The sequence below is a fragment of the Enhydra lutris genome, unplaced genomic scaffold (assembly GCF_002288905.1).
Source record: "Enhydra lutris kenyoni isolate GAN:26980312 unplaced genomic scaffold, ASM228890v2 scaffoldscaffold12, whole genome shotgun sequence".
Taxonomy (NCBI): Eukaryota; Metazoa; Chordata; class Mammalia; order Carnivora; family Mustelidae; genus Enhydra; species Enhydra lutris.
This window is the reverse complement of record NW_019154096.1, coordinates 38454149-38481084: the sequence shown is the minus strand read 5'-3', so window position 1 is coordinate 38481084 and position 26936 is coordinate 38454149. Positions and strand designations below refer to the sequence as shown.

At 39.0% G+C, this 26936-nt stretch overlaps 1 protein-coding gene across 3 annotated transcripts in view; it reads right to left on the bottom strand.

Annotated features, from left to right (window-relative positions):
- Positions 1-1253: 1253 nt before the first annotated feature.
- LOC111145261 (family with sequence similarity 35 member A) overlaps positions 1254-26936 on the bottom strand; it is an 87276-nt gene continuing 61593 nt past the window's right edge. The window contains exons 6-11 of one of the 3 annotated variants that reach the window (XM_022500059.1): positions 22044-22238; positions 21748-21882; positions 15614-15820; positions 8573-8801; positions 3440-3555; positions 1393-1592 (exon numbers count right to left, since the gene is read on the bottom strand). In XM_022500059.1, the coding sequence (XP_022355767.1) occupies positions 1393-1592; positions 3440-3555; positions 8573-8801; positions 15614-15820; positions 21748-21882; positions 22044-22238 (1082 nt within the window). Of the gene's footprint in view, positions 1593-3439; positions 3556-7309; positions 7519-8572; positions 8802-15613; positions 15821-21747; positions 21883-22043; positions 22239-26936 lie in introns of those variants that run through there. The other 2 variants (XM_022500062.1, XM_022500060.1) reach the window with 2 other exon arrangements.

The following is a 26936-nucleotide window of genomic DNA, read 5'->3' as shown; positions in this document are numbered from 1 at the left end:
GTTGGATTGGCTGACATTCTTAGGCTCCTAGCCTCCTCAATGGAGTTTTATAAAAATCTGTGGAGTAGGTTAAATATACTTACCTGTACGTCTAGGGTAAGGAGTACACCTGGGAGTGATGGCAATTTGTTTAAATTAAATACATGGTAATTTCCTCAGGACAGAAGGAAGTTATTTTCAACCCAAATAAGGGTTCCTAGAAAAATGGGTTAACCTACGCCCTACATACTAGAAACTGTGAAGAGATACTGGTGGGACCTGCTGTTCTTTGTCTCACTTGAAATGGCTTAGAGGCTTCTACCCAAAAGGGTGTGAAGGTCCTCTATTCCAGGAGGCTGTGTTTTGGTTGATAAAAGGACTAGGCCTCATCTTGGGGGCAAAGTGAAGGAAGGCAAGTTAAAGAGGTCAGCACTCTCCGTGGGCTTACACAGACTGGGCAGTAATTTATATCAGAATTCCAGATTTGCTTCTACTGTGCTTAGAGTTGAAAGAGCATAGCTTAGAAGACATCAGCTCTGGCCTTGAGATTCATCAGCCATCACATGAGTTATCTGGGAGAGCCAACCATTTTGTTCTCTAGGTACAACACAGGGACAACTTTTTCCCCACTCACCTTACTGGGTGTTGGATAAAACCTCAGGAGTCATTTGATTTAATCTCTTCCTTCCCCAGGAATTAACTCACCAAGTAGAATGCTTGTTATCCCACACCCATTTTTGGTCAAGGATCTTTCTCAGGATATACAAACTAACCCACTGCTTCCATAGTTACAATCGAGGAAATCAGTTCACACTGATAGTCTATTAAAGGGAAAGCACTGGAGGCACTTGGGTGGCTCAGTGGGTTGGGGCCTCCGCCTTCTGCGGAGGTCATGGTCTGGGGGTCCTGGGATCGAGCCCCGCATTGGGATCTTTGCTCCACTAGGCGCCCACTCCCACCCCCCCACCCCCGCACCTTGCCTGCCTCTCTGCCTACTTGTGGTCTCTGTCAGGTAAATGGATAATATCTTTAAAAAAATATTTTAAAAAGGCGGGGGGCGGGGAGCACTGAGAGTTTGTGAGCATGGCAGAAGAGCAACTCTTGAGAAATGTCTGTGTGTTCAGTCCTTCACAGAGTGCTGGAACGGAGCAGGGACCAAGAGAGTGAACCTGTAATTCCCAGGGAACTGCCACCTATTGCCTTTATTGCCAGACCCTTCCTCTAGAAGCAGGAAAGGAAAAGACCAAACAACAGACAGAAAACCTCACAGAACGTTCCTAGAAAAAAAGTTTTAATTCATATATTTAACATCATTCTCTTTACAAAAATACGTATCTTTTTAAAACACCCGGGTAGAGCCCCGTCATTCCTGGAATGTCTTCCTGGAAGTATCCGCGGTTTCCCCATCGGGTCTCAGAGGAGGGCACTGGGCCCCGGCTCGCCACTGTCGGGATACAAATCCAGCAGCGAGAACTCCCGCTGCAGCGGGCAGCTGTTTTCATCCAACACGAAGAGGCTGTGCAGCTTCACCACGCAAGGGGCGCCGCCACCTGCCAGCAGCGAGTGCAGCAGGTCCGCGGCCACCGCGCGGAAGGTGACCTCTGAGGGAGGCGCTGGGGAACATGGAAACACACTCGCTCTTAGGCTCCCTGCCCAGATGCCAGAAATGCACACAGCCAAGGGGTCGTCCCCCCTTGGTTCTCGAGCCCCATACCCGCCAGAAATTTCCCTTCCTATCCCCTCTCTTTCCAGTCACAGGTGCTGAAGATGCTCTAGAATGAGGGCCCGCGATGCCCGCTGATGGCGGACAGGCTGCTCGGACCGGTGGCATTTCCTATTATGACACAGCTCTTGGCTTCTATAAACAACAGAGGAAAGAACTGACATTGACATCTTCCTGAGTCAAGCCTGACACAGAAAGAGCGTGTCCACGTCAGAAAAGCCGTCTCATTTATCCAGTCGACAGCTCTTATCAGCTATCTAGTTTATATAACAGAACCCTGACTTAGTTACTTAATATCAAATCTTGATAATATAAAAATACTGAAATTACAGAGAGATATCACTGTATTTTTGCACTTGTCTTATAGCTTCCTTTTATTTTATTTTATTTTATTTTATTTTAGGACATTAAGTCCAGTTCCTGAGCGGGGTGCTAGATGCTAGGCTGGCCAGGCACAACCAACCATGCTCAAACTACACTTGTTCCCTGGCCAACACCACCAGCCCCTCTTGGATTGCCTCTACGGACTCCCAGGCAGCCAATCACATATTTTTGGCAGTGAGGGAATTCTCTTACAATACTCAAAACTTTCATATTTTTCACTTAGATAAGCTTAAAAAAAAATCAAGATTAGAGATAATTTGAATGGTCTGAAGACCATTTTATAACTGGTGCCCACATTTTCACTTAGGGTTGCGATTTAATTAATGCCGAGAAGCTCATTTGACTCGGGAATGCGCAAAATGCAGACATAGACTTGATTTGAGAATGGTCCTTCTCTGGGAAATGGAGGCTAACTGATATTGTGCCAAAAGTAAAAAGACAAAACTGAAAATACAACAAAGAACACCAAGAGAAGGAACGGAACAGCCAAAAGAATGAAAAGTAATAAAGACAGTGAATAAAAAAGAACACACAGACTTCCAGTTAGGATGTGAAAAGCTGGAAAGAACATGGCTCCAACCTTAACAATTATTAGAAAAACTGAAGACACTACAAAGTCACAATTTATGGAGCCTCTAGGACAGCCGAGGTAGTGAGGCAGCTAAGCCAGAGGGAAACGAGAGAGGACAGAGGAGACCACAGGGTTATCGCAGCGAGCAGTGAAAGAAGACACGTGCACCCAACAGGCAAGAAGGAAGAATGTGCTACAACTTTTCATGACTCGCTAAAAGCCAAATGTGGGCCAGTGTCTCAGGTAAGGGGGGACTGCACCCTCGTCCCCACCAGGTGCTGTTCACACACTTGGATCTAGGGCAGGACATAGAGAAAGCTTCCAACAACGGTGAAGTCTGGAGAAGCGGAGAAGCTGCCACAAGGGAAAACACAAAACACCATTCAGGGCTCCTCTAAGGAACGAGAGCCTTAAACTGAGGGAGAAAGGTGGGTAAATCCTATTGCCCAGGGCTGACCGTGGAGGAAAGATAAAAGAAAAATCCCTCTATCTCTGGGGGAGGGGCAGGAAGCCTCCCCATCCAGAGCATAAGCGGTACCCTACTGCTGGGAGAGGGGAGGACCGCACAAGACATCCCCCCACCCACCAGGGATACAAGGCAGAGCATGGCTGTCACAGCAGGTGGAGAGCAAGTCTTACCTTCCACCTTTGTCCTTTTTGTTCCACTCAAGCTAAATTATCCCTCTGCTTTTGCACAGACAGAAAAAAAAAACCTTAATTTACAGTGTTCTTTCTGTTCCAATATACTGTCGACGCCCCCGAAATGAGTGCTGCTATCTTACCTATAACTCTGTTGAGCCAGTCAGGAGAAATGTTGAAAAGAATCTTCTCCATCAGCTTGGATCCTACATGGATGCAAACCTCATGTATTCCGTCAGCTACGGTCATTACAGCTGGCCTACAGAACAGTAATAACACAGGACCTTCAATAACATGTTCAAATTAAAGGAACGTTTAAGTACAATGTAATTTGAAAGAGCACTGGGTTTCCACGCAGGGTTCACTTTAATTCCTAAAACAACTCTAGGACATTCTGAAACACAAAGAAAGCCCTTTTTTTTTTAAGAGTTTCAAATGATCAATTAATAAATTTGATTTATTCCATATTCATTTTAAAATTTCAGATACTAAGAAAACATATTTTTACACTGTTGTCTATATTATCTTTAGAAACATAAATAAAGATAATAATCACAGTATTTCAGTCACAATTTCTTTTTTTTTTTAAGATTTTTTTTTTAATTTATTTGACAGACAGAAATCACAAGTAGGCAGAGAAGCAGGCAGAGAGAGAGAGAGAGAGAGAGAGAGGAGGAAGCAGGTTCTCTGCTGAGCAGAGAGCCCAACGTGGGGCTCGATCCCAGGACCCTGGGATCATGACCTGAGCCAAAGGCAGAGGCTTAACCCACCGAGCCACCCAGATGCCCCTCAAGTTCTTTTTCCCCACTGGATTTTTCCCTACCAAAACCAGACTGTTTTGCGAGTCAATCAGCAGGGAACTAGATAAATAATTTTCAGCGTGTGCTACAGTGGAGTACCATGTGGCTGTTAAAAAGGCTGATGAAGGTTTATAAGTGCTATTAGGAAAGGCCGGCCATGATGTACTCCACGGAACAAATAATATGAATAATAAAATGGACAGTATTCTATCTACATATTTTTAAAGAAAGGGATATATATGTGCTGGTGTGGACATGATAAATTACTAGAAGAATATACAAAAACCTCCCATGAGCAAGGAAGTAACAGCGATGGTGGAGGGTAGATGGGGCAGAATTTCCGGCTTCATATCTTCCTCTACAGGTTGCATTTTTAACCAGGTTCATATTGCCTCTTTCAAAGATTAATTGTTAAAAATAAGTTGAGAAGAGTTTTTTTTGTTTTTTTTTTTAACTTGAGAGAGAGAGGGAGAAAGAGTATAAAGTTGAGGGTGTGCAGGGAGGGAGCACAGGGAGAGTGACAAGCTGACTCCGAGCTGAGGAGGAAACCCAATGCAGGGCTCAATCCCATGAGATCATGACCTGAGCTGAAATCAAGAGTCAGACCCTCAGCCAACTGAACCACCCAGGGGCCCCAAGAACAGATTTTAGAAACAGACTCATTAATATAGAGGAATTAACAGTTCAAATAACAGTACTGATTTTCCCTCAAAAAACCTACTTGCCCTTTCACCCACACGATGATGCTAGGTCTTTCCTCTTTTTTCACTCTACACTTTCCCCATGCTCTCTCTCTTCCTCCATTCTTTATTTCGGCAAACACATACTCAATATGTACTTCATGCCAAGCACCGTGCTAAGCACTGGGTGCACACTAGCAGACAAGACAGATCTGGTTCCTTCACTCCAGGATCATAAGAGTTTAGTGGGACAAAAAGACAATAAGCGGGGCGCCTGGATGGCTCAGTGGGTTAAGCCTCTGCCTTCAGCTCAGGTCATGATCTCAGGGTCCTGAGATCAAGTCCTGCATCGGGCTCTCTGCTCAGCGGGGAGCCCGCTTCCCTCTCTCTCTGCCTGCCTCTCTGCCTACTTGTGATCTCTGTCTGTCAAATAAATAAATAAAATCTTAAAAAATAAATTTGCACACAAATCTTCACAGCAATATCATTCATAACAGCCAAAATGTGGGACCAGACCAAATGCTGGGATGGAGGGAGGGAGGAAGTGACTGCTAAGGTGATGGAAGTGATGGGTGATGGGTGATGAAAGTGTCTCTAAAAATGGACTGTGGGGGGCACCTGGGTGACTCAGTGGGTTAAGCTGCTGCCTTCGGCTCAGGTCATGATCTCAGGGTCCTGGGATCGAGTCCCGCATCGGGCTCTCTGCTCAGCAGGGAGCCTGCTTCCCTCTCTCTCTCTCTGCCTGCCTCTCTGCCTACTTGTGATCTGTCCCTGTCAAATAAATAAATAAAATCTTAAAAAAAAAAATGGACTGTGGGGTCGTGGCATAAGCCTGTGAATACACTAAAACCATGGATCATACATTCTAGATGGGTTTGTTTGAATTCTAGCCCAGTAAAGATGTTTTTTAGAGAAGACATCAAACAACTAGACAAGTACCAATTGCAGCGAGTACACACGTGGTGCTGGGTTAAGAAGGCCCCGCTGATGAGGTGCCGTTTAAACTAAGACATGGGGCGGGTGGAGGGAAGAACATGCAAGAAAGCTTAAGGACAAAAACAGCGGGGTGTCCAAGGAACCGAAAGAAGGCGGGGGGTGAGGGGAGAGGTGGGCACAGCGAGCAAGGGAAAGCATGGCAGCAGAGTGAAGGGAACCCGCCTGGAGGTGTTTAGGTCAGCTGTGTAGAGAATGAGCGGAAGTGGGCCAAGGCCAAAGGAGGACAGGAAGACCGAGCAGCAGCCGCGACCAGGCCCACGTGCTTCAGGACCAGCAGGTGCTGCCTTCCCATTCTGGTTTTGCGATAACTGGGGTTTCGGCAAGGCCAGGTAACCAGGATGTCACATGACCTGCAATGTATGGGGACCCTAACCATGAGACACTGTCCTGCCTGAGATGTCACTAGTGCCCCTGAGGTTGAGGAGCAGTGGAGATGGAAAAAAGTGGGTGAATGTGTGATGCGGTTTTGGATGAAATTCCTAGGACTTGCCAGTAGATTAGACATGGTAGGTAAGGAAAAAGGGATGATTCAAGGCCTATGTGCAGGTTTCTAGGTTAATGGGGTAGACAGTGATACCATGCACTGGGAAGTATGAAACTGGGAAGAACCAAGTTTGATATAGACAGGAAAAATAAGAGAGCCAATCTCGGATATTTTTAGTGTGGGTTGCCTGAAACACATTCAAGTGAGGAAGTGAGTATCAGATATTGGGGCTTGGAGGAGAAAACCAGGGTGGAGATGCTGCAGAGAGTCACCAGCATATGGGCAATCCTTTGAAGGCGGGAATGAGACTTAAACCATGGAGCTAAGGTTGCTGCTGGAAAATCAATTCCAAGTTACAAACAAGCAACATCCAACATGACTGATCCACTCACAGCATGGGACTGTCATCCCATACAAATGCTCACTATGTATTTCATAAGAGTTTCTGAGTACAAGAAGCATGCTTAGATCAATCAGCATAGCATCCACAGTAAGAAATATTGGGTGAACATATGTGGATACCTAACTCGATTGTGTGGGTCTTTCAAAACTAGGCAATCAGAGGGACGCCTGGGTGGCTCAGTGGGTTAAGCCTTTGCCTTTGGCTTGGTTCATGATCTCAGGGTCCTGGGATCAAGTCCCATATCGGGCTCTCTGCTCAGCGGGGAGCCTGCTTCCTCCTCTCTCTTTCTGCCTACTTGTGATCTCTCTGTGTCAAATAAATAAGATAAAAAAAAAAAAAAAAAAACTAGGCAATCAGCTTTTTCTTATTCAGTTGCTACTGACTTACATAGAATCATAAGTGATGACTCATGCAATGATTTCTGAATCACTGTACTTGATAACTTGAGGGAATCTCTAATCTCAAGACTTCCTTAATTAAAAAAAAATCTTTTCTAAGGAAACCAAATAATCTGAATCCTAAACCTAAAAACAATTTAAAGGCTTTTCAATAAATAAACAAAACAACTCTGCTTTAGCATGTCTATCAACATTCTAGCAACATAAAACATTTGCACTACATCTTCAATGCATTATAGTTTAGAACCATACCTTATAGACTTCATACTGGGTATACCATAGTCAGCTGATAATGATCTGTGAAGTCCTTCTCTTGAATAGTTATTTTTTAGACTGAAGATTCAAAGTCTGTCTGCTCCATAAGGGATATTTATTGGGTAACATTTTTGCCCAATAAATAATCACGTTCATTAGGAACATTAAGAATGATATAAAGGGGGCACCTGGGTGGCTCAGTGGGTTAAAGCCTCTGCCTTTGGCTCAGGTCATGATCCCAGGGTCCTGGGATCGAGCCCCGTATCGGGCTCTCAGCTCAGTGGGGAGCCTGCTTCCTCCTCTCTCTCTGCCTGCCAAATAAATAAATAAAATCTTAAAAAAAAAAAAGAATGATATAAAGTAACACACGCATTCTGTAAGGAGCCTTAACTATTGATAAGAAATCAATTTTCATTAACTATATTTCTTTTTTCTTTTTTTTCATTAACTATATTTCTTATACACCACCTATCTTAATTTTATTTTATTTTCCATACAAGCAACTTTCAGAGTAAGAGCAAAATTTATTTACTTATTTATAACACACATATGTAAAGGGAAATAAGGTTTATGGATTAAGCTTCTATAAATGTTCTTAACATATAACATGATAACATGCTGAATACATCTGTATTTAGTTTTTAGATACTGCAGTATTTAGAAACAGAAAAGAGCATGAAACAGTGATGATTATTTTATAAAGGCATGTAATTTACAAGGTAAAAAGAAAAAATTTATACAAGCATTTGGACATTGATTGATTGAAAAATGTGTTTTTCACAGAGCTGGTTTGCAATTTTACCAAAGAACATTTGCAATCCTTAATTTCTAATGTGAAGCTGGGAAAACTGAGGCACAGAAAGTTAAATACCTTATTAGCTTCCACACTGAGAGGTTAGATCACAGAACAGTTTAACCTTTAAATTCCAGTTATATGTGAAAGTATAGAAATCAGTTTCTCATGAGCCATTTAGATCTTGGTTAAAAAATATAAAGCCAAGCAAAAATTTTCTTAATATAGCTGCTTAAAGATAATAATATCTTTTAATTACTGCTTTTAAAAGTCCCTGTTATGATTACTGGACAATTTTTGCCTTCACAAATAGCCATTTATCACTCAGGGGAAAAATTTTATTCTCTTGGATTAATTCTAGTTAATTCTCATTAGAAAGTAAGAATTGATATATACAATGTTTCGGTCATGTCCAGCTGAAGAATAATAAATCTTTTCCAACCCAGTGGCTTGCTTAGCTGCCTCACCTGTAGTACAGCTTCTTCATAGTAAAGGGCAAGCAGCCGTAACACTGTTTATAGATCTTGTTCTTGTCTGTTTCCAGTTCCAGTCCGCATTTTGCACAGCCAGTATATACAATGTCAGGAAGAGAAGAGAAGATGCTCCTCAGAGAGCTGCGGGCACAAAGAGCTATCCTCTGAGCTGCTGGGACAGGGATCACTAGCTCTGAAATCTGGGCTTTGATTAGAATCACTCCTACAAGAGACAAAAAGAAATGTGTATATATTATAGGACCAAAAGCATAACTTTAACTTATGAACGTGGTTCATGATATGGTTGACTGAGTCACTGATAGTAAAGGACACGACCAAGGACTCATTCTTGGTCTTCCCTCCTTCACTCTTTCCCTGTACAATCTCATCGGCTCTCGGCCTCAGTGTTTACTCTGAAAAGTGAGAGGTAAGCAGCTGCTACCCGTAACTAAGAGTGAAGATTGCTCTGGCTAGACCGGCTGTACAGGTGGGTGTTTCCTTCCTCCTTGTCCTCCGGAATCATGCAAAATAAGATCTATCCCTCTTTCAGGAGCGATCCCTTCAAAATACTTGAAATGAGCTAACATACCTTCTCTCTTCCCATCCTCACTTCTTTTTAATTGATCATTGCTGAAAGCCAAATACCAGGTCAGTATTCTTCCAGTCTCTACTTCATCCAAAACAAACATACCACTAGCTTATCCTCTTTTTAAACTTTTTTTTTTTTCCAGTTTCCTGCCCATCGTCATCCATACTCTGGGCATTGGTTACAGAGCACGTGAGCACGGAGAGTGCTCACTTACAAAATGTGGCTCACCAGGACCTCAAGCACGTTCATGCACTCTCACTGGCTCATGCATTCACCTGCTAAACAAATACTGAGTATCGTTATCTGCCAGACACTCTTTTTTTCTCATTTACCTTTGCCTTATTGTATACTAGTGAAGTCAGGGAGTTCACCTGAGTTTATCTTCTCCCTTCCTCTCCAGAGTCAGCTGAAAGCCCTTTTTAAGCCTTTGGATTTGCTCTTCTTCATCCTTTTTGCAGGTGGTCTAATCCAGGTCAGGAACTCATCCTTCTGGCTACCTATTCTCTTTTCAGGTTATCTCTTTAAGAGACCCACTAATGGTGACTTTCCTATTCCTAAGTCCTTCTGTTTGCCTTGGTCTTTTGGTGCCCAAAGATTGTTTCATCATCTTCTCCAATTAGGCCCTGTATCCCTAACATGAATTACAAGAGTGTGTAGCCATCAGCAGACCCAGCAAATGACAGCACACTCTGTATCACACCTTGCCGCAGACATGTTGTATCACTAAGAAATTAATGAAAGAATTCAATCATTTTAGAAGAACGTTAACATCCCTCCACACATTTTATAAATTTACACATCTCTACAAAAGAATTACAAGTTCATGATTAATGTGGACTCTGCTTTCAAGGGGCTTACAGCCTGCTGGGCACTGATGTTCTGAGGATGGCAGGGCCCAATGGCAGAGCTTGAGTAAAGCACCTTCATTTCTTGACAAGGAGCTGGGCACAGCTTCACTCCATCCAGCTTCTGTTAAGCTTTGTTAAGAGAGCAGACCCTCAAGAAACTCTCCCACATTGAGCTCCCTATCTCACTCCTTTTATTTAACTATGAAGCACGTTAGGAAAAAATTGCTTGTACTTCCATATGCTCTCTCCATTTCTGTCTTAAAAACATATACACAATGACAGAAACTATGAATTCAGCCCTCAGAGCTGAACATAAGAGAATGAAAAGTAGCTAAAGGCCCTCTCTGAACACAGCCTACCAGGGACTAACTGTAACAACCCAGTCTTTGCATGGCTTACCAATGGGGAGCTCATCTCCAGCATTTGCAAGGACACTCCCAATCCCCAGCCTCGTCCCCCAAACCAAACCTTCAGAGCTATAAGCACCTATTTTATTACTGCTCATGATGGTGATTTTTATTTTAAAATCTATGTCTCCAATTCTAGGCGTCAGCTGCCCTGTGTAACCAGTAGACAACAGAGCTGACTTCACCGTGACACCAAGTAAGTTAAATGTACTCCTCCACTACCTTTCTGTAGTTAAAACCTTCCAGTAAGGGAAACTGGAGGCCCACAGGGCTTCACTGAGGAATTCTACCAGACATGTAAGGAAGAAACCATTCTCATTCTCGACAAACTCTTCCAGAAAACTGAAGAGGAGGAACTACATCCCAACTCACTCCATAAGCATTATTCTAATTCTATCCCAAAAGCAAGAAAAACTATTACAAGAAGAAGAAGAAAAAGAAACTACAAATATCCTTCATGAGCACAGACATAAAAATTCTTAACAAATGTCAGCAAATTAAATCCAGCAATATACAAAAAGGACACATCATGACCAAATACGTTTTACCCCATAAATGCAAAGTTGTTTTAACATTCAAAAATCAATCAATGTAATTACATTAAAATACTGCAAAAGAAAAACTTTATGGTCATCTCAATCGATGGAGAAAGAGCATTTGAGAAATTCTAATACTCATTCCTGTTCAAAAAAATTTTTTCAGGAACGCCTGGGTGGCTCAGTCGGTTAAGCCGCTGCATTTGGCTCAGGTGATGATCCCAGGGTCCTGGAATTGAGTCCCGCATCGGGCTCCTTGCTCAGCAGGGAGCCTGCTTCTCTCTCCACCTCTGCCTGCCACTCTGCCTGCCTGTGTGCTCTCTCTCCCCAACAAATAAATAAATAAATAAATAAAATCTTTAAAAAAATTTTTTTTTCAGTAAACTAAGAATAAAAGGCAACTTCATCAGCCTTATACAAAGCATGGAGGAAAACCCTAAGCCAACGTCATACTTAATAATGAAAAAACGTATGTTTTCCCCCTAAGATCAGAAACAAGGTAAACACATTTGCTCTTACAGCTTTTTATCAATATTATATTAGAGAAGTCATCAAAGGGGTGAGAAAAATAAATAAGGGGCATCCAGACTGGAAAGGAAGAATTGAAACTTTCTTCACAGGTAACATGATAATCTATATAGAAAATTTAAATCTACCAAACAGTTATTACTGAGCTTAGTGAGTTTAGCCAGATTACAAAAGACAAGATCGATAAGCAAAAATCAACTCTATTTCTACATAACAGCAACAAACAGTTAAAAAACTGAAATTTTAAAAAGCACCAATAGCAGAAAAACCAAATAGCCCAAAACCGAAAACAGGAGTCTGAGGAAAGATATGAAAGCCCTATATTCTGAAAACTACAAAACACAGCTAAGAGAAATAAAAGATGTATCTTGTTCGTAGGTTGAAAAATTCAATATTATGTCAATTCTCCCTCAAACTGATGTATATATAGCTTCAAAACAATCCCAGCAGGCTTTTTTCTAGAAATTGACAAACTAATTCTAAAATTCACATGGAGATGCAAAGTACCTAGAAGGGCCAAAACAACTTTGAAAAAGAACAAAGTTGGAAGGCTAAAAATATCTGACTTCAAGGCATATTATAAAAGCTACCAGTAATCAAAATAGTGTGGTACTGGTATAAAGGCAGACAAATAGATCAATAAAATAGAAGGGAAAGCCCCAAAATAGATCACTTATGTATAAACAACTGATTTTGACAAAGTAAAAGCAATTCACGGGAAAAATAGAAATCTTTTCAACACATGGGGCTTAAACAGCAGGATATTCATATGCAAAAAGGAAAAGAACTTCTAGTCATGCATCACACCATATACAAAAATGAACTCAAAATAGATCATGGACCCAAATGTGAACCCTAAAACTCTAAAACTTCTAAAATAACATGTAAGACGTAAATGTTTGAGATGCTGGGTAAGGCAACGATTTTCTAAGTAGGAAACCAAGAGCATAATTCATACAAGAATAAATGGGTAAAATGGAGTTCACCAAAATTCGAAACTTGTGGTCTTCAAAAAGCCTGGTTAAAAGAATGAACGAGCTGGTAACAGACTGGGAGAACATATCTGCAAAGCCTACATCTAACAAATAATTTTTATCCAGAATATAAAGAACTCTCAAAAATCAGTAATAAGAAAGTAATCAACCCTTTGTTTTTAAATGGACAAAAGATTTCAGTTGACACTTCATCAAAGACATAGGGATGGCAAATGAGTAGATGAAAAGATGCTCCACATCGTTAGCCAACAGGAAAATGTAAATTCAAACCACAATGATCTATTCTTACAGAAATTAAAAAGACCAAGTGTTGACGTGGATGTGGGAAAAACAGAACTTTCACACACTGCTTGGGGGAAATACAAAATGCTACAACTACTTTGGAAAACAGTTTGGCAGTTTCTTAAACAATTAAAATTAAACGTACACCTACCACATAATCCTTCAGCTCATTCAGCTCCTAGGTTTACTCACGAATAAAGAAGGTCCATGTCCATATAACGCTTTGTACATGAATGTTTATAGACGCTTTACTTATAAGAGCCAAGAACTGGAAACAACGCAGATGTCCATCAACAAATGGACAGACAGACACACCATGGTATATTTGAACAAGAGAATAAAAGGAATGAACTACTGATATGCACAAAAGCACAGATATGTCTCAAAAGAATTTGCTTCATTAAAGATGCCAAACAAAACGGTGTACATAATGTATGATTCCACGTATATAAAAATCATAGAAAATTCAAACTAATCTCCAGGAACAGACTGATTGCCTGGAAGGTTCAAGAGGGCAGGTATGCAGGGAAGGGAGAGATTACAAAGGGGCAGACTGGTAATGGTTTCACGACTGTGGAAACAGTTTTATGACTGCAGTGATGGGTCTCGTGTCAAAACTCACCAGTGTGAATGTGGATACTTCAATTAAGGGCGGTTTGTTGTACAAAAATTATACCCTAAAAACTCTGTTAAAAATCTTTTTAAATTTGACACTCTGAACCACATTAGAAAGGCATCTGAGATATCTTCCACTCTGCTATGACACAACTTTTACATTTCTGGGGATGTACCAAAAGGGGGCAGAGCACACTAACAAAAAGTCCCAGAAATACACTTGAGAATTTTAGCATGTGATCCCTTAAGGAGTTTCAACTCATTTCATTCTGGAACAGGTTTTTATTAGAATTAAAAAAATAATCTTATTTTACTTAAACCACATTTAGCATTTAATAAAATCTAAAACCACCTATAAGAATGCAGAAAATTATTTGTGTAAATGGGAGGATAAAATTAAAATTTAGAACAAAAATCCAAAGTTCCTGAGTTATTCTTAACAATTTAACCTATAGGGGAACCTGGGTGGCTCAGTCGTTAAGCATCTGCTTTCGGCTCGGTCATGACCCCGGGGTCCTGGGATAGAGCCCCACATCTGGCTCCCCACTCAGCAGGAAGCCTGCTTCTCCCTCTCCCACTCCTCCTGCATGTGTTCCTTCTCTATGAAATAAATAAATAAAATCTTTTTTAAAAAAATAATAATTTAACCTATAAAAGCACCAAAAATGGTAATCTTATTTATACAAATTCTGAGAAAATATTTTGACCAAATATTTTCTTCTTCATTAAAAAACTTAAATTATATAACAATAAACCTATAGATACATCCTATTTTTTTCAGCACTCATTTCCCCTCTAAAAACAATTGCTATCCACTGGGTATTACCCCAAAGATACAGAAGTAGTGAAAAGAAGGGCCATCTGTACCCCAATGTTCATAGCAGCAATGGCCACAGTCGCCAAACTGTGGAAAGAGTCAAGATGCCCTTCAACAGATGAATGGATAAAGAAGATGTGGTCAATATATACAATGGAATATTAAGCCTCCATCAGAAAGGATGAATACCCAACTTTTCTATCAACATGGATGGGACTGGAGGAGATTATGCCGAGTGAAATAAGCCAAGCAGAGGGAGTCAATTATCATACGGTTTCACTTACTTGTGGAGCATAAGGATTAACATGGAGGACATTGGGAGAAGGAAAGGAAAAGTGAATTGGAGGAAATCGATGGGGGAGATGAACCATGAGAGAATGTGGACTCTGAGAAACAAACTGAGGGTCTTGCAGGGGAGAGGGGTGGGGGGGTTAGCTGAGCCTGGTGGTGGGTATTAAGGAGGGCACGTATTGCATGGAACACTGGGTGTGGTGCATAAACAATGAATCTTGGAATACTGAAAAACTAAAATTAAAAATATAAAAATAAATAAATAAAAACAATTGCTGTAATAGCCACCAGAAAACATTCCGTAGTTTCCAAAATTGATAATCACTGCAATTTACTGATTATTGGCATTTAGCAACCTGAAATATAGCTTCAAATGCTGTTTAATTGTTACTCCTTTAACTTGGAGTTAGCATACTTTCAGCATAACTCTATACTTAGGAAGCCAAAATAATTTAGTGGAAAGTACTTCCCACTAAAATTGCATCAATTTATTTAGTTATTCTCACTTTTACTCTCTTCATTCCAAAGTATATGGCATATTGAACCTAAAGCATATTCCTTTTACTACCTCATTCAAAATTAGTTAGTTTAATGGTATTAAGTTCATGGACAGCATGTGAGCTATGTATATAAAATCCATCACCAAAGGCAATCTTCTATGTAGTATATTTCTGAGGATGAATCTTATACACACACATACACACGCACACAAACATGTGAGTTCAGGAAGTATGCTATTACATTTTACTAGAGCAGCAAGCAAATCGCATGGATTCTGTATCAATGCGAAATTTAAACAACCATGCATAGATAACAGTTTAGTAACTTGATAAAATGCTTATCTTAACAGTGACTCTGGTTAAGGCCATTTTTCTATTTCTGGCTCATTAAGTGATAAGCTGCTTGTAAATATATGCAAAAAGGTTATTTTTAAGTGATCCCTAATAATTACAACTTAACCTCAAAGGATTGTAGGCAGAAGGCTAAGAAGTTATGCAAATATCTGGTTGGGCTACTTATGGTGATCTATATTTTACTTTCAATTTAATTACACATTTTTCCCATAAATGGTAGCTTCCCTTGCTTGTAGTAAAATGAACAATATCTCGCGTATGTAAAGATCTTACCTGAACGCTTTTCCTCCAGGTATGTTGCTAAATCTGACATCTTCACAAAGGAGGGCATGCTTTTACGAAATTTTGCTTTAAATGTAATTGCCCTTATATCGTCGTCAAACAGGCACTCACAGGATGACCAAAATGTTGAATGCAATTCTAGGCTTTCTAGGACGTCATTGTGCTGAACAAAAAGATATTTAAATTCCCAAATATAATCTTAAACAAACAAACAAAAACAAAAAGTCACCAAAAAGGAAATAATCTAGGCTCAGAATCAGATTAAATAGATCAGTTGATTAGATCAGTTAAATACAACTTTTACCACTCTAAGGAATTTGGGTATTAAAAGACAAAATGTGAATTACGCTATATTAGGGCAACAGCATAAGGATGCTGGAGATAATTTCAATAAAAATTTTTTTTATTTTCTTAAACAGTCATAATGTATCATAACCAACTGCTTTTCAGAGTAGCTAATTCCTGTTTTGATATCTACAGGCAAAGTTTTTAAAACTAGTAGGGCACAGAAATGGACATGTGTGCCATAATCAGTATCTCTCGCTGATTTTTCAACACCTTCTTTTTCTTATTTAGCTAATTTTCCCATGACAAAAAAAAAAAAAAAGCATTGAGAGACAATTGTAGTCATAATTATAATCCTTTATAAAACTGCAGTGGCACAGAGATTTCTGAACAAATAATCCTATTCGATATTAATAACTTCAACTTTAAACTCTAATAAAACAAAAAGATCTCTTAGTACTGAGTTTTCTAATAATAACAGCTGCTCTTTTAGTTTCTACTTACATCAGGCCATAAAGCTAATTCACATCCCTCCCCCACACTGCCTCCTTAGTTTTTTTTTCTTAGTTTTTTCTTGAAAAATGCAGAATCAAAACAAGTCGGTAAGTCTGTATAGACAGAGCATCATTAAAAAGAACTACAGCATATATATTCCAAGTCACTGCTTGAAAACAATCACTATTTTTATTCTTTACAATCACTATTTTTTAAATAGTTTGCTCATCTTATTATAAAATGCATGCTTAGAAAGCAGATTAAATACATAACTAAAATAAAATAACAACCATAATCTCAATACCCCCAGATAAACTCAGTTAACACTGTGTTTAGTGGACATCCAGTTGTTTTCAATTGGATTTATATGTCATTAAATATTATTCTATATTATTTTAAAATACAGGGGGCATCTGGGTGGCTCAGTCATTAAGCGTCTGCCTTCAGCTAAGGTCATGATCCCAGGACCCCTGGGTTTGAGCCCCACATCGGGCTCCCTGTTCAGCCGGAAACTTGCTTCTCCCTTTCTCACGCCCTCTGCGGTTGTTCCCTTTCTCACTATGTCTCTGTCAAATAAATAAATAAAAATCTTTTAAAAAATTAAAATAAAATAAAATATGGCATAACATGCCAATTCGTGGCACAGATATGCCAAAATCTTAAAAATTATTACAGCAATTCCCCATTTGGGCACGTGTTGGTTATTTCTAATTTTTTACTATTATAAACAGTACTGTGATAAATATATTTTTACCCACATCTTTATGCATAGCCATGATAAATTCCTGTAAGTGTAATTATTAAGTCAACGGTATTCCAAATTCCGTTTTCATAATGCATTTTCAGTTGTCCTCAAGAAAGGTTTTGACAATTTACATTTCCAATAGTTTATGAGAGTGGCTATTCCCCTGAGGTTTTCTATCAACTAGTCAGGAGAAAAATCATGTACTGTCACTATGTTATTTGTGTGCCTTCAATTACTAATAAGTAAATTTTCTTAAAGATTTTATTTATTTATTTGACAGACGGAGATCACAAGTAGGCAGAGAGGGAGGCAGAGAGAAAGGGAGAAGCAGGCTCCCTGCTGAGCAGAGAGCCCCATGTGGGGCTCGATCCCAAGACCCTGAGATCATGACCTGAGCCGAAAGCAGAGGCTTAACCCACTGAGCCATGCAGGTGCCCCCAAGTAAATTTTTTTCATACATTCATTGGCCATTTTTATTTCTTCTTTGGGGACTTCCTATTCATATCTATTGCTCATTTATCCTTACAGATATTTGTCTTTTGGTTATTGCATTATTTTCTGACAAAATGCAACATTTTTTTTCTGGTTTTTCACTTGCCTTTTGATTTGGTATATGGTGATTTTTTTAAAAAGATTTTATTTATTTATTTGACAGAGATCACAAGTAGGCAGAGAGGCAGGCAGTGAGGTGCAGGGGAGCATGCTCCCTGCTAAGCAGGGAGCCCGATGTGGGGCTCCATGCAGGACTCAATCCCAGGACCCTGAGATCATGATCTGAGCCAAAGGTAGAGGCTTAACCCACTGAGCCACCCAGACACCCTGGTCTATGGTGATTTTTATGTATAGTTCTTGTTGCTGCATTTTATTTAATCTACCAATCTTTAGATTCCAAATAAGTTTGTTTATGTTTTCTTATACTACTGTGTTTTTTTTTTAAATTTGGATCTCTAATGCATCTGGAATTTATTTTGGCACAAATATGAAGTATAAATTTAATTCTATTTTTTTTCCAAATTGTTAACTAGCTATTTCAAACCTTACCTACTCTTTTTTTCCAAAAGGAAAAATCTGCTTTATGCTTTATTTCTTAATTATAAATAGAATATATTTACTATAAAATATTTATACATTAAAAGAAAAGAGTAGCAATAGGTGAAATAAGGTTGGCCAGTGTTCTAATATAATGGGTACTATAATAGGTACTTCATTATATTATTCTCTATATATTAAGTTTGAAGTTTTTACTAAATGTATAAAAAATAAATGCAGATTCACACATGCATAAAAGTCAAACTAAAGGCATAAAGAAAAAAAACATGGCCATTGCTAGTATTTTAGCAACAGTATTTCCAAATTTTTTCATGTATACACATACTTACCTACTGCTTTATTAAAATGGGATCCTATCATACATGAAATTTTATTATCTATTTTTTTTTTAAATTTTTATTAACATATAATGTATTATTTGCCCCAGGGGTACAGGTCTGTGAATCAACGGGCTTACACATTTCATAGCACTCACCATAGCACATACCCTCCCCAACGTCAATATATAATCTACTTTTTAAACTCAATAGTAACATCACATACATCTCTCTGGGCTACTGAACATTCCTATCTTTGGTGGCAAATACCTTTGGATGTCCACCCAGACCACAAATGACCCTCTCACCTGTTCCCCGACCCTCTGATACAAGCTCAAGCATTCCTATTATACTTTCCCACCTTGTCCCTGAGGCCACTGGTGACTGATTCAAATTCAATCTGGGATTTCAAATTCTCCTCGCTGGGAATTCGGAAACGGACTGGTCTCTTAAAAGGAAAAGTAAAATGAGGAGCTACAGAGTAAGCCTGTTCTGCCTTCCCTCAAAGTCTGCACCAAGTGAATAATGCAGACAGCTGAAGAAGCTGCCCAGGAACCACAAAGGTTTTAGCTCCTGCTTCCAAGTACCCTTGAACCCATCAGCACTCTTGCCCTATGTACCATGACCTACTCCCATATACTTCAAATACATGCCCCTTAATTGTTTAAATTAACCAGAGAAGAGTTCTAGTTCAGTTCAGTAAAAGCCCTCTGTACCCAAGTTTAAATGTAATTTGTTAATACATTCCATGGGTTGCCGAACCTTTGTGTGCATGCATTTTCAAACTGGTGATTTTTTTCTTATCATTGGAAACAAACTTAAAGTCTCTTACTCCTTTAAGACTGGAAATTTTGAGTGGTTGCCTGATCTGTATTTTATTCTTCGTTCATTCATTCGTTCATTCACAAGGAAGCATCTACGAGGGCAGGCACAGCATGTTTAATGAGGATACCGTGCTGAGGAAGCTTAGCAGAATGCTTGTATTCACAGAATTTATAGTCTGTGGAGAAAATTAGCTAATTTGCAAGTAAACAAATAAGCTGGATAATCCTGATGGTGTTAAGTGGAATGAATGGACTTCAAGGAGTAAATCTGATAGTGATTATATGTGTGTGAGGCCCCTCTGAGGATATGACACTGGAGCTGAGAAATGGAGACATCCATGTGGGGAGCTGGAGGGGAGAGCACTCTAGGCAGAGGAACATGTAAACTTAAGATCCCAAGGTAGGAAAAAGATTGGCAAGTTCAAGTAACAGGAGTCATGTGCAGATTAGACTAGTAGGTCTGAGGGAGACTGGTATTGAGACAATTTCTAATACATTTCTATATTTGACTCATGAATTAAAGATGTTAATAGATTTCAAACTTCCATACAGATGTAATTACGATTTTGCATTAAGTATAATTACAAACATTGGGACCATTTGCATTACTCTGTGCTTAATTAGTAATGTCACAAGAGTACTTTATTATAATTTGTTATATTTTTAAAATATTAGACTTCTATTAAATGCTTTAAGAATATTGCATTGGAAGGCATTTAGTTCTGATTAGCTTATTTTATGTACCCAATTATTCCTAAGAAGTGTAGGGTATGCCTCTAGTCCACCCTCATTAGGGCCTAAATTGTGATCAATCCTAGCTACAAACTTCCATGCATAATTTTGAAAGAATGTGAATTGGGGACTTATTATCCCTCCCCAAAACATCAACTCTGTGATCTCCAGTATTCAACAATGACTACTTGATGATCGTATCAAGTAAGTTTGTTATCTCCGGGAACAAGGAAAGCCTGCGCCCAGTATGGAGGTTAATACAGGGAACACCTCAAGAAATACTAAATGAATAGAGAAAATGCTAACAGCTTCTGAAAGCAGAATCACTTATTTAGATGAGCCTTCAAAATTAGTACTTTCTTGTTTTGAAAAGAGTAACTTTGGGGTACCGAGGTGGATATCAAAACTTAAGAATGATGGTTATAAACAAAATATGCTGAATGAATGAATGAATGAATGAATAAAGAACAAATGTATCTTAATTCCCGGATTCCCAAATTTCCAACAGTAACCTAAATACCATAAAAGTATCTAGAGAGAACTAGAATGTTTGTTCTATTAGCTGAATAACCACGACTTTTAGAATATCCATAGTAAGCAAGGAGCAGTCTGCTACGGCCCCATCACAAAGCCAAGAGCACCTCTGACCCGCATTTTGTCGCACACGCACTAGACTCGTGTTCCCGGCTATGACAGAGTGGTCAATAGCGATGGTCAGCCTACCACCGACACGTTTGTCAGATTTCCCAACCGAACAAATATTTGTCACTGTTTGATCCTAACATAAAAGTCAAAAGTCAGACTTATCTCAAATCCTGGTTATAGGCTATTAATGATTAAGAGAGAGAATGTGACAGATCCCATCCTCTGATAACCATTTTGTAGGTAGAAGTTTGGGAAGAGACAGTAACTCTTTCAGGTAAAGAAGAATGAGACACACCTAATCAATCTCTGGATTAATTCAGCAGGAGAAAATAACTCATAAGCCACTAATCACACTACCTCTGACTGTTAGAACGAAAGGATCTCATAATATCGAAATGAATATAGTATACTATTTTATTGAAACATCAATGCCACTTAATTAATTTCATCATAAAATTATTAGTAACTCATGCTTTAAAGAAAAAATGTAATCATGGGTCATATTCTAAACATGAACATCCTATAGATGGCTAATAGTCCACACTTTTAAAACAACTGGTATACATACTAATGTATACAGCTGGAATATACTAACTTATAAAGCAGTAACACTGAGACTTGAAAGGGTTAATGCAGCTTCCCTAACATCTGCCTTATAACCAGAGAGACATTTATTTATCAGAGACTCTGGCTGAATAAAATCTGTAGGAGCATCTCCAGATTTCAATTTTTAAAGAACATTTTCTGGAGGAGATAAGATCTTCACTAAAAAGGTAAAGTAGTAAACCTGGGAATAAATGGAAGCTTTTCTTTTGCCTCCATTAATTACAGAAGACTTTTTAGATAACAAAATTGCTTACAGGAGGTATAAAATCATAACAGAAGAATTCCAAGGATAAATATTCAATTTTGATCACCTACTATTTCAAATGTTGTCTATCTTAATCTCTTAAAATGCTCTTCATCTTAGGCTCATAAGCATTAATCATTTACCTAACTATAAATAGGTTAAATGCTTTTTGGTATATTTACCTTTTTTCCTTTGAAGTTGAGGGTACCAGGCTGCTCCAGGACCCCATAATACAAGCACATAATGTTGACCTTGGACCTGTTCCACTGTTAACATAACTTTCCTTTGCTTCTGTCCTCTATAACTGTATAATGCCTCTGGAAAAGAAATAGTTCAGCTGGCATTACTTTAGCACATAGGACACCTTACCTTAATGTCCAATGATAAATATAATAGTAATAACCAAATGATACGCTACAAAAGTCTTATATCTTAACTATTTTATAATCTAAAACTAAGACAGCCCCCAAATACTTACCTGTTAGTACAGTGATATCAACTACTTTTAGTACCGCATGGACCAGTGTGTCCGGCTGCAGCTGCTCCAAATCTACAAATTCTATACTGTTCATTTTCTGAGGCTGCCTCTGAGGAAGATCTCTGAGATAAGAATGTTTTGAAGTCACGTATGCCAGTAAGTCTCGAAGCACAACATCATTTACTATATTGGAAACTAAGAAAGAAAGAGATGCACATGTATGAAAGATGGCAAAATTATATTTTGTTAACAACACAATACTTTCTTAGAAATGTATTTTATGTTGTAAAGGGTGATTAAATGTAAAATATGCTTTCATATCTAAAAATATGTAAACTTTTCTTAAATATTTAGGTGCAAAAATAAGGATGTTTTTAACCAAGGGAATTAGAATTATTTACCATCTCCAAAACAACTTGACCAGTTCCCTTCTCTATTTTGTTAATAATATCATTTTTCGGGGCACCTGGGTGGCTCAGTGAGTTAAGCCTCTGCCTTTGGCTCAGGTCATGATCTCAGGGTCCTGGGATCGAGCCCCACATCGGGCTCTTTACTCAGCAGGGAGCCTGCGTGCCCCTCTCTCTCTCTCTGCCTGCCTATCTGCCTACTTGTGATCCCTTGTCTGTCAAATAAATAAATAAATAAAATCTTTTAAAAATAATAATAATAATATCATTTTTCTACCAAGTAACCAAGACCAGTGTTTTGGTTACTTCTTTTGACTCCTCCATTACCCGGTTATACCCAATCAGTGCCCCCTAATCCCTGCAGTCTGATTTGCTCACACCTTCCCTGCCCATCCCAGCTGCTGCCGTTCTTCCTCAAGACTCTTACGTTTCTCATCTGAAATATACTTAAGAGTCACCTCTTTCCCTGAACATGCCTTCCTCTTCCCCACTTCCAAGCCTTTGCCCTCACCACTCTCCCTGGCTGCAATGCTCTCATCGACTCTACCTACGCAAATACCACCCAGAAAAAACACCACCATAAAGAGGTTCCCAGCAACTCCTTCCCATAGAAAGCTTTTCTCTCCAGCTCTCATGTGGCCTTGAAGCGTGTGCCACATTGTAATATTTCTCATGATTGTTCGATCAGTTGTTTAGTTCTTTGGTCATTATGTCATTTAGATGTTTTCCTCTGTTTCTTAATTATTTGTTTCGATTTTTTCTCATTTTTTGAGGTATACCTTACATACAATAAAATGCACACATTTTAAATGGACAGAAGGATGAGGTTTGCTGATTAAATTTTAATTTCCCTGAAGTAAGGGAAGCATATTTGAATATATAGTAGATTGTTGGGTCTGTTTGCTGATTTCAGGAAGAAAAATAAAATGATTCTTCTTTCCTTCTCCCATTAACATTTTCATCCTTGTGTATTTCTGATGCTACACTAAAGCCTCATAATTCATTCTCTCATCAGGAGACCATCCACTACATGCCAGGCACTATGCCAGGTGCTACGGATACAAAGACGTATCTTGTCATGATACCCACACTGAAGGAATTAGCAACCTTGAGGTAGTCAATAACAAACACTGGGCTTAGGATAGGAGATACATGTAAGCCTTCCCCAAAACACATGAAAACAACTGCCCAGGCAAGTTGGAAGAGGCTTTATTGAAGGAATATTTGAGCTGGGTTTTAGAAAAATGTCCTAGAGTTTTCTAGGTAGTAAATGGAGGAGGGGGTGTATTTCCGGGTAAAGGGAAAGGGATCTGTATTCCTTTACATATTACAGATGCTTCTGGTAATCTGACGAAACATGTGAATCCATTACCAGAATCATATTTTTTGTAAAATAACTTCATTGAGCTATAACTGACATACATAAAATTCACCCTTTTAAAGTGTATAATTTGGGGCATCTAGCTTGCTCAGTTGGTAGCACACACACCTCTAAAACTCAAGGTTGTGAGTTTAAGCCCCATGTTGGGTGCAGAGCCTACTTAAAAAAAAAAAAATCAAAAAGAATTAGAAAAAAATGAAGTGTATGATTCCAAAAAAAAGTGTGTGATTCAGTGTTTTTTTAGTATTTTACAATGTTGTACAACTACTATCATTATCTAATTTTAGAGCATTTTCATTACAAAATAGTACTTTTCAACGCATAAAATAAGATTGCAAAACCAACTATATAGAAATATAACAATCCAATATTTTTAAACAGGTAATCTGTGCCTCATTAGTACATTAAATAACAATACATAATGCATATGTAACGACTACTGTAATTTCAAAGTAGTGAGGGACATAAATGATGTTCGTGTCATTGTCAGCAACTGTGATACAAGATATGAAAGTGTGTGTGCCTTCCACTGGTGACCAAGCCCCAAGGACGCTAATATCACTGCGGATTGCCACCTCGTGCATAATGGAAGCAAGTGCTCGTTTTCAGTTAGCTTCAGAGAAAGTAAAGATGTAATGCCTTCGCATCCAAGTTCACGGACCCTTTATTATGGAGGAATCAATTTTCACAGAAGGGAGAGTAGGAAGGACATTTAGGAGGCCAGGGGCCATCCGGGGGGAGACGATGAGCGCTGGGAACCAGACAAGACTGCATAAGGGGATGAGGGATGACAGATTTGTAAACAGTCCAGGAGGTGGAATCCAAGAAACAATGAGATGGAGAGCTCACAGAAAAGATGAAAGATGGCATCAAGTTTCCTTGCACAGATGAGTGCATGGATAAAAACAAATGTTTTAAGGTTTTTAGAACCTGATACCTGAAGTCCATTCTAGTTAGATGACTCAGTTTCTCAATGACTTTTCTGAAGCTACAGTGATATCACTAACAAAGACAAGGAACGTAAGAGAAAAGAACAGAAGACATGAAAGAGAAATGAGAGCAAGAGAGGAAGAGATAAGACCCCCCCATTAGATTACAGCAAAATCCAACTCCCAAGTAGCTCCATCCAGGGCTCCAATTCATTCACCAGACGTCCTGATCCCTCTTTTGCAATATTTCCGGCACATGTGGAATCAAAATTCAAACAGGTTCAAATTCTGACTCTGTCAACAATGAGTTCTGAGAACTTGTACATAACTTCCCTGGGCTTCATTCTTTGTCTTAATGTGGAGCTTTTTGGGGAAAATACAAAGATCCCTGATATCCAAGTATTTACTTTCCCTGATTTTTAATACAGAAACATGGGATTACTTAAATTCCAATGAATATAGTCTACATATTGCATAATACAATGAAAACATTGTATTAACCTTTGATTTATATCCTTAATCATTTCAATTAATAATATTTCAGATAAATCTATGTCCTGCCATATGTAATGAGGAAAGAACAGAAGTCTTCTCCAAAGCACAATAGATTGATCAGAAGAATGGTCTCTTGAGCTGTAAGTACTTGTTAAAAAAAAAAAAAAAAAAAAACCTAACCAAACTGATTTATTCTTTCGGAAGAAAAACAACTACAATATTCTCAAAGTATCAACTGATCACCATTCCCCTAAATCAAATAAAAAAGACTTAGAATATACATTAGCTACCATCCTGTGAAAAACGACAATATAAATTCCTATGTAAGTATAAGAAGAAAGAATTTGAAGTAAGCTTTAAAGGTTCTCTAACTAGTTCAAGGTTTTTCTCTCTGTTCTACAAAAACCTGGAGCTTCCCAGGGGTTCCATGTGATATTCTTCACCTAGAATTAGGTCCTAAGGTTTTTCTGAAATGACTCAAACAGATCAGCCTTACTTGAATACAAATCAGTCCTAAAGCCAACTCTACCTACAACATTTATCTCCCTAATCCCTTGCGAAATATTTGCATACCATGTTATTTTCATGATTTCAAAACATTCCCTACTCTTCTCTTATATTAACATCTATTAAATAAGGTGAGTTTTACTTACAACCCATTCGGCTCCATGGAAATATGCTCTCCAAGGATGTGGCAACTTCAAATACTCATAATAAAAGATTACACTTAACATCTTTTAAGGAAATTCCCAAATTGGAAACTCACTTTTCCTTTTGTTGCTTCCAGTCCCCAGGCTGTTGGCAACCCACGCCCCTCTGAGATGCACTTCTACTAACCAGACTGCAGCACCCATGCTGTCCTTTTGCCCTTGGCCTTGCGGAATCCAGTCCATTCACTGTTTTCCATTGTTACTGAGATTTGATCTTTTCTTTCCCACCCTCCTGTGCAGTCATTTTATTTATTTGTAGTATGGTTAGGTTCAGTTGTTAGTGTTGGTATTCCTTTTGGGCTTCCCCCTCCACTGCATTTTATCTGGTTTTGATGGCTTACTGTGGGTATGGGAAGCATCGGTGTGATTCGGTGAGTCAATGCTACACAAAAAGATCCATGCAGAGAAGTGTTACTCCCTCCTCCTCAATGATACGCTATTTTCCATTCCCTCCTTCTTTCTGCCCCTTTTCCCACCCCCCTCTGTAGGTAACTCATCTCTTTAGTTTCTGTTTTTTCTTTCCTGCATTTTTTTTTTGCAAATGAGGAGATACACATATATTTTATTCCTCCCTTTCTTATACAAAAGTTAGCATACTACATATACTTTGTTGAGCTTTGTGCTTTCCATGTAACAGTATGTCCCAGAAATCACTCCCTATCAGTTCACAGAACTCTTTTTCTTTCTTTTTCATGTCTGCATAGTATTTCACTGTGGAAAGGTACCACAATTTGCTCATTCATTCTGCTATGCTGGGGCATTCTGATTTTTCCCAGGGTCTTGCAATTATAAGCATTGCCTTGAATAACCTTGTGCATACGTATTCTCACAGTGTTGTAGTTGTAGCTTCAGGATAGATTCCTGTAGGTAGGCTTCCTGGGCAGAAAGCTGAGTACTAAGTACTTTTGTTAGGGATCGCTATACCCCGCCAGAAGAAGTGTGGAAATTCTCATGCCTGCTAGCAATGTACA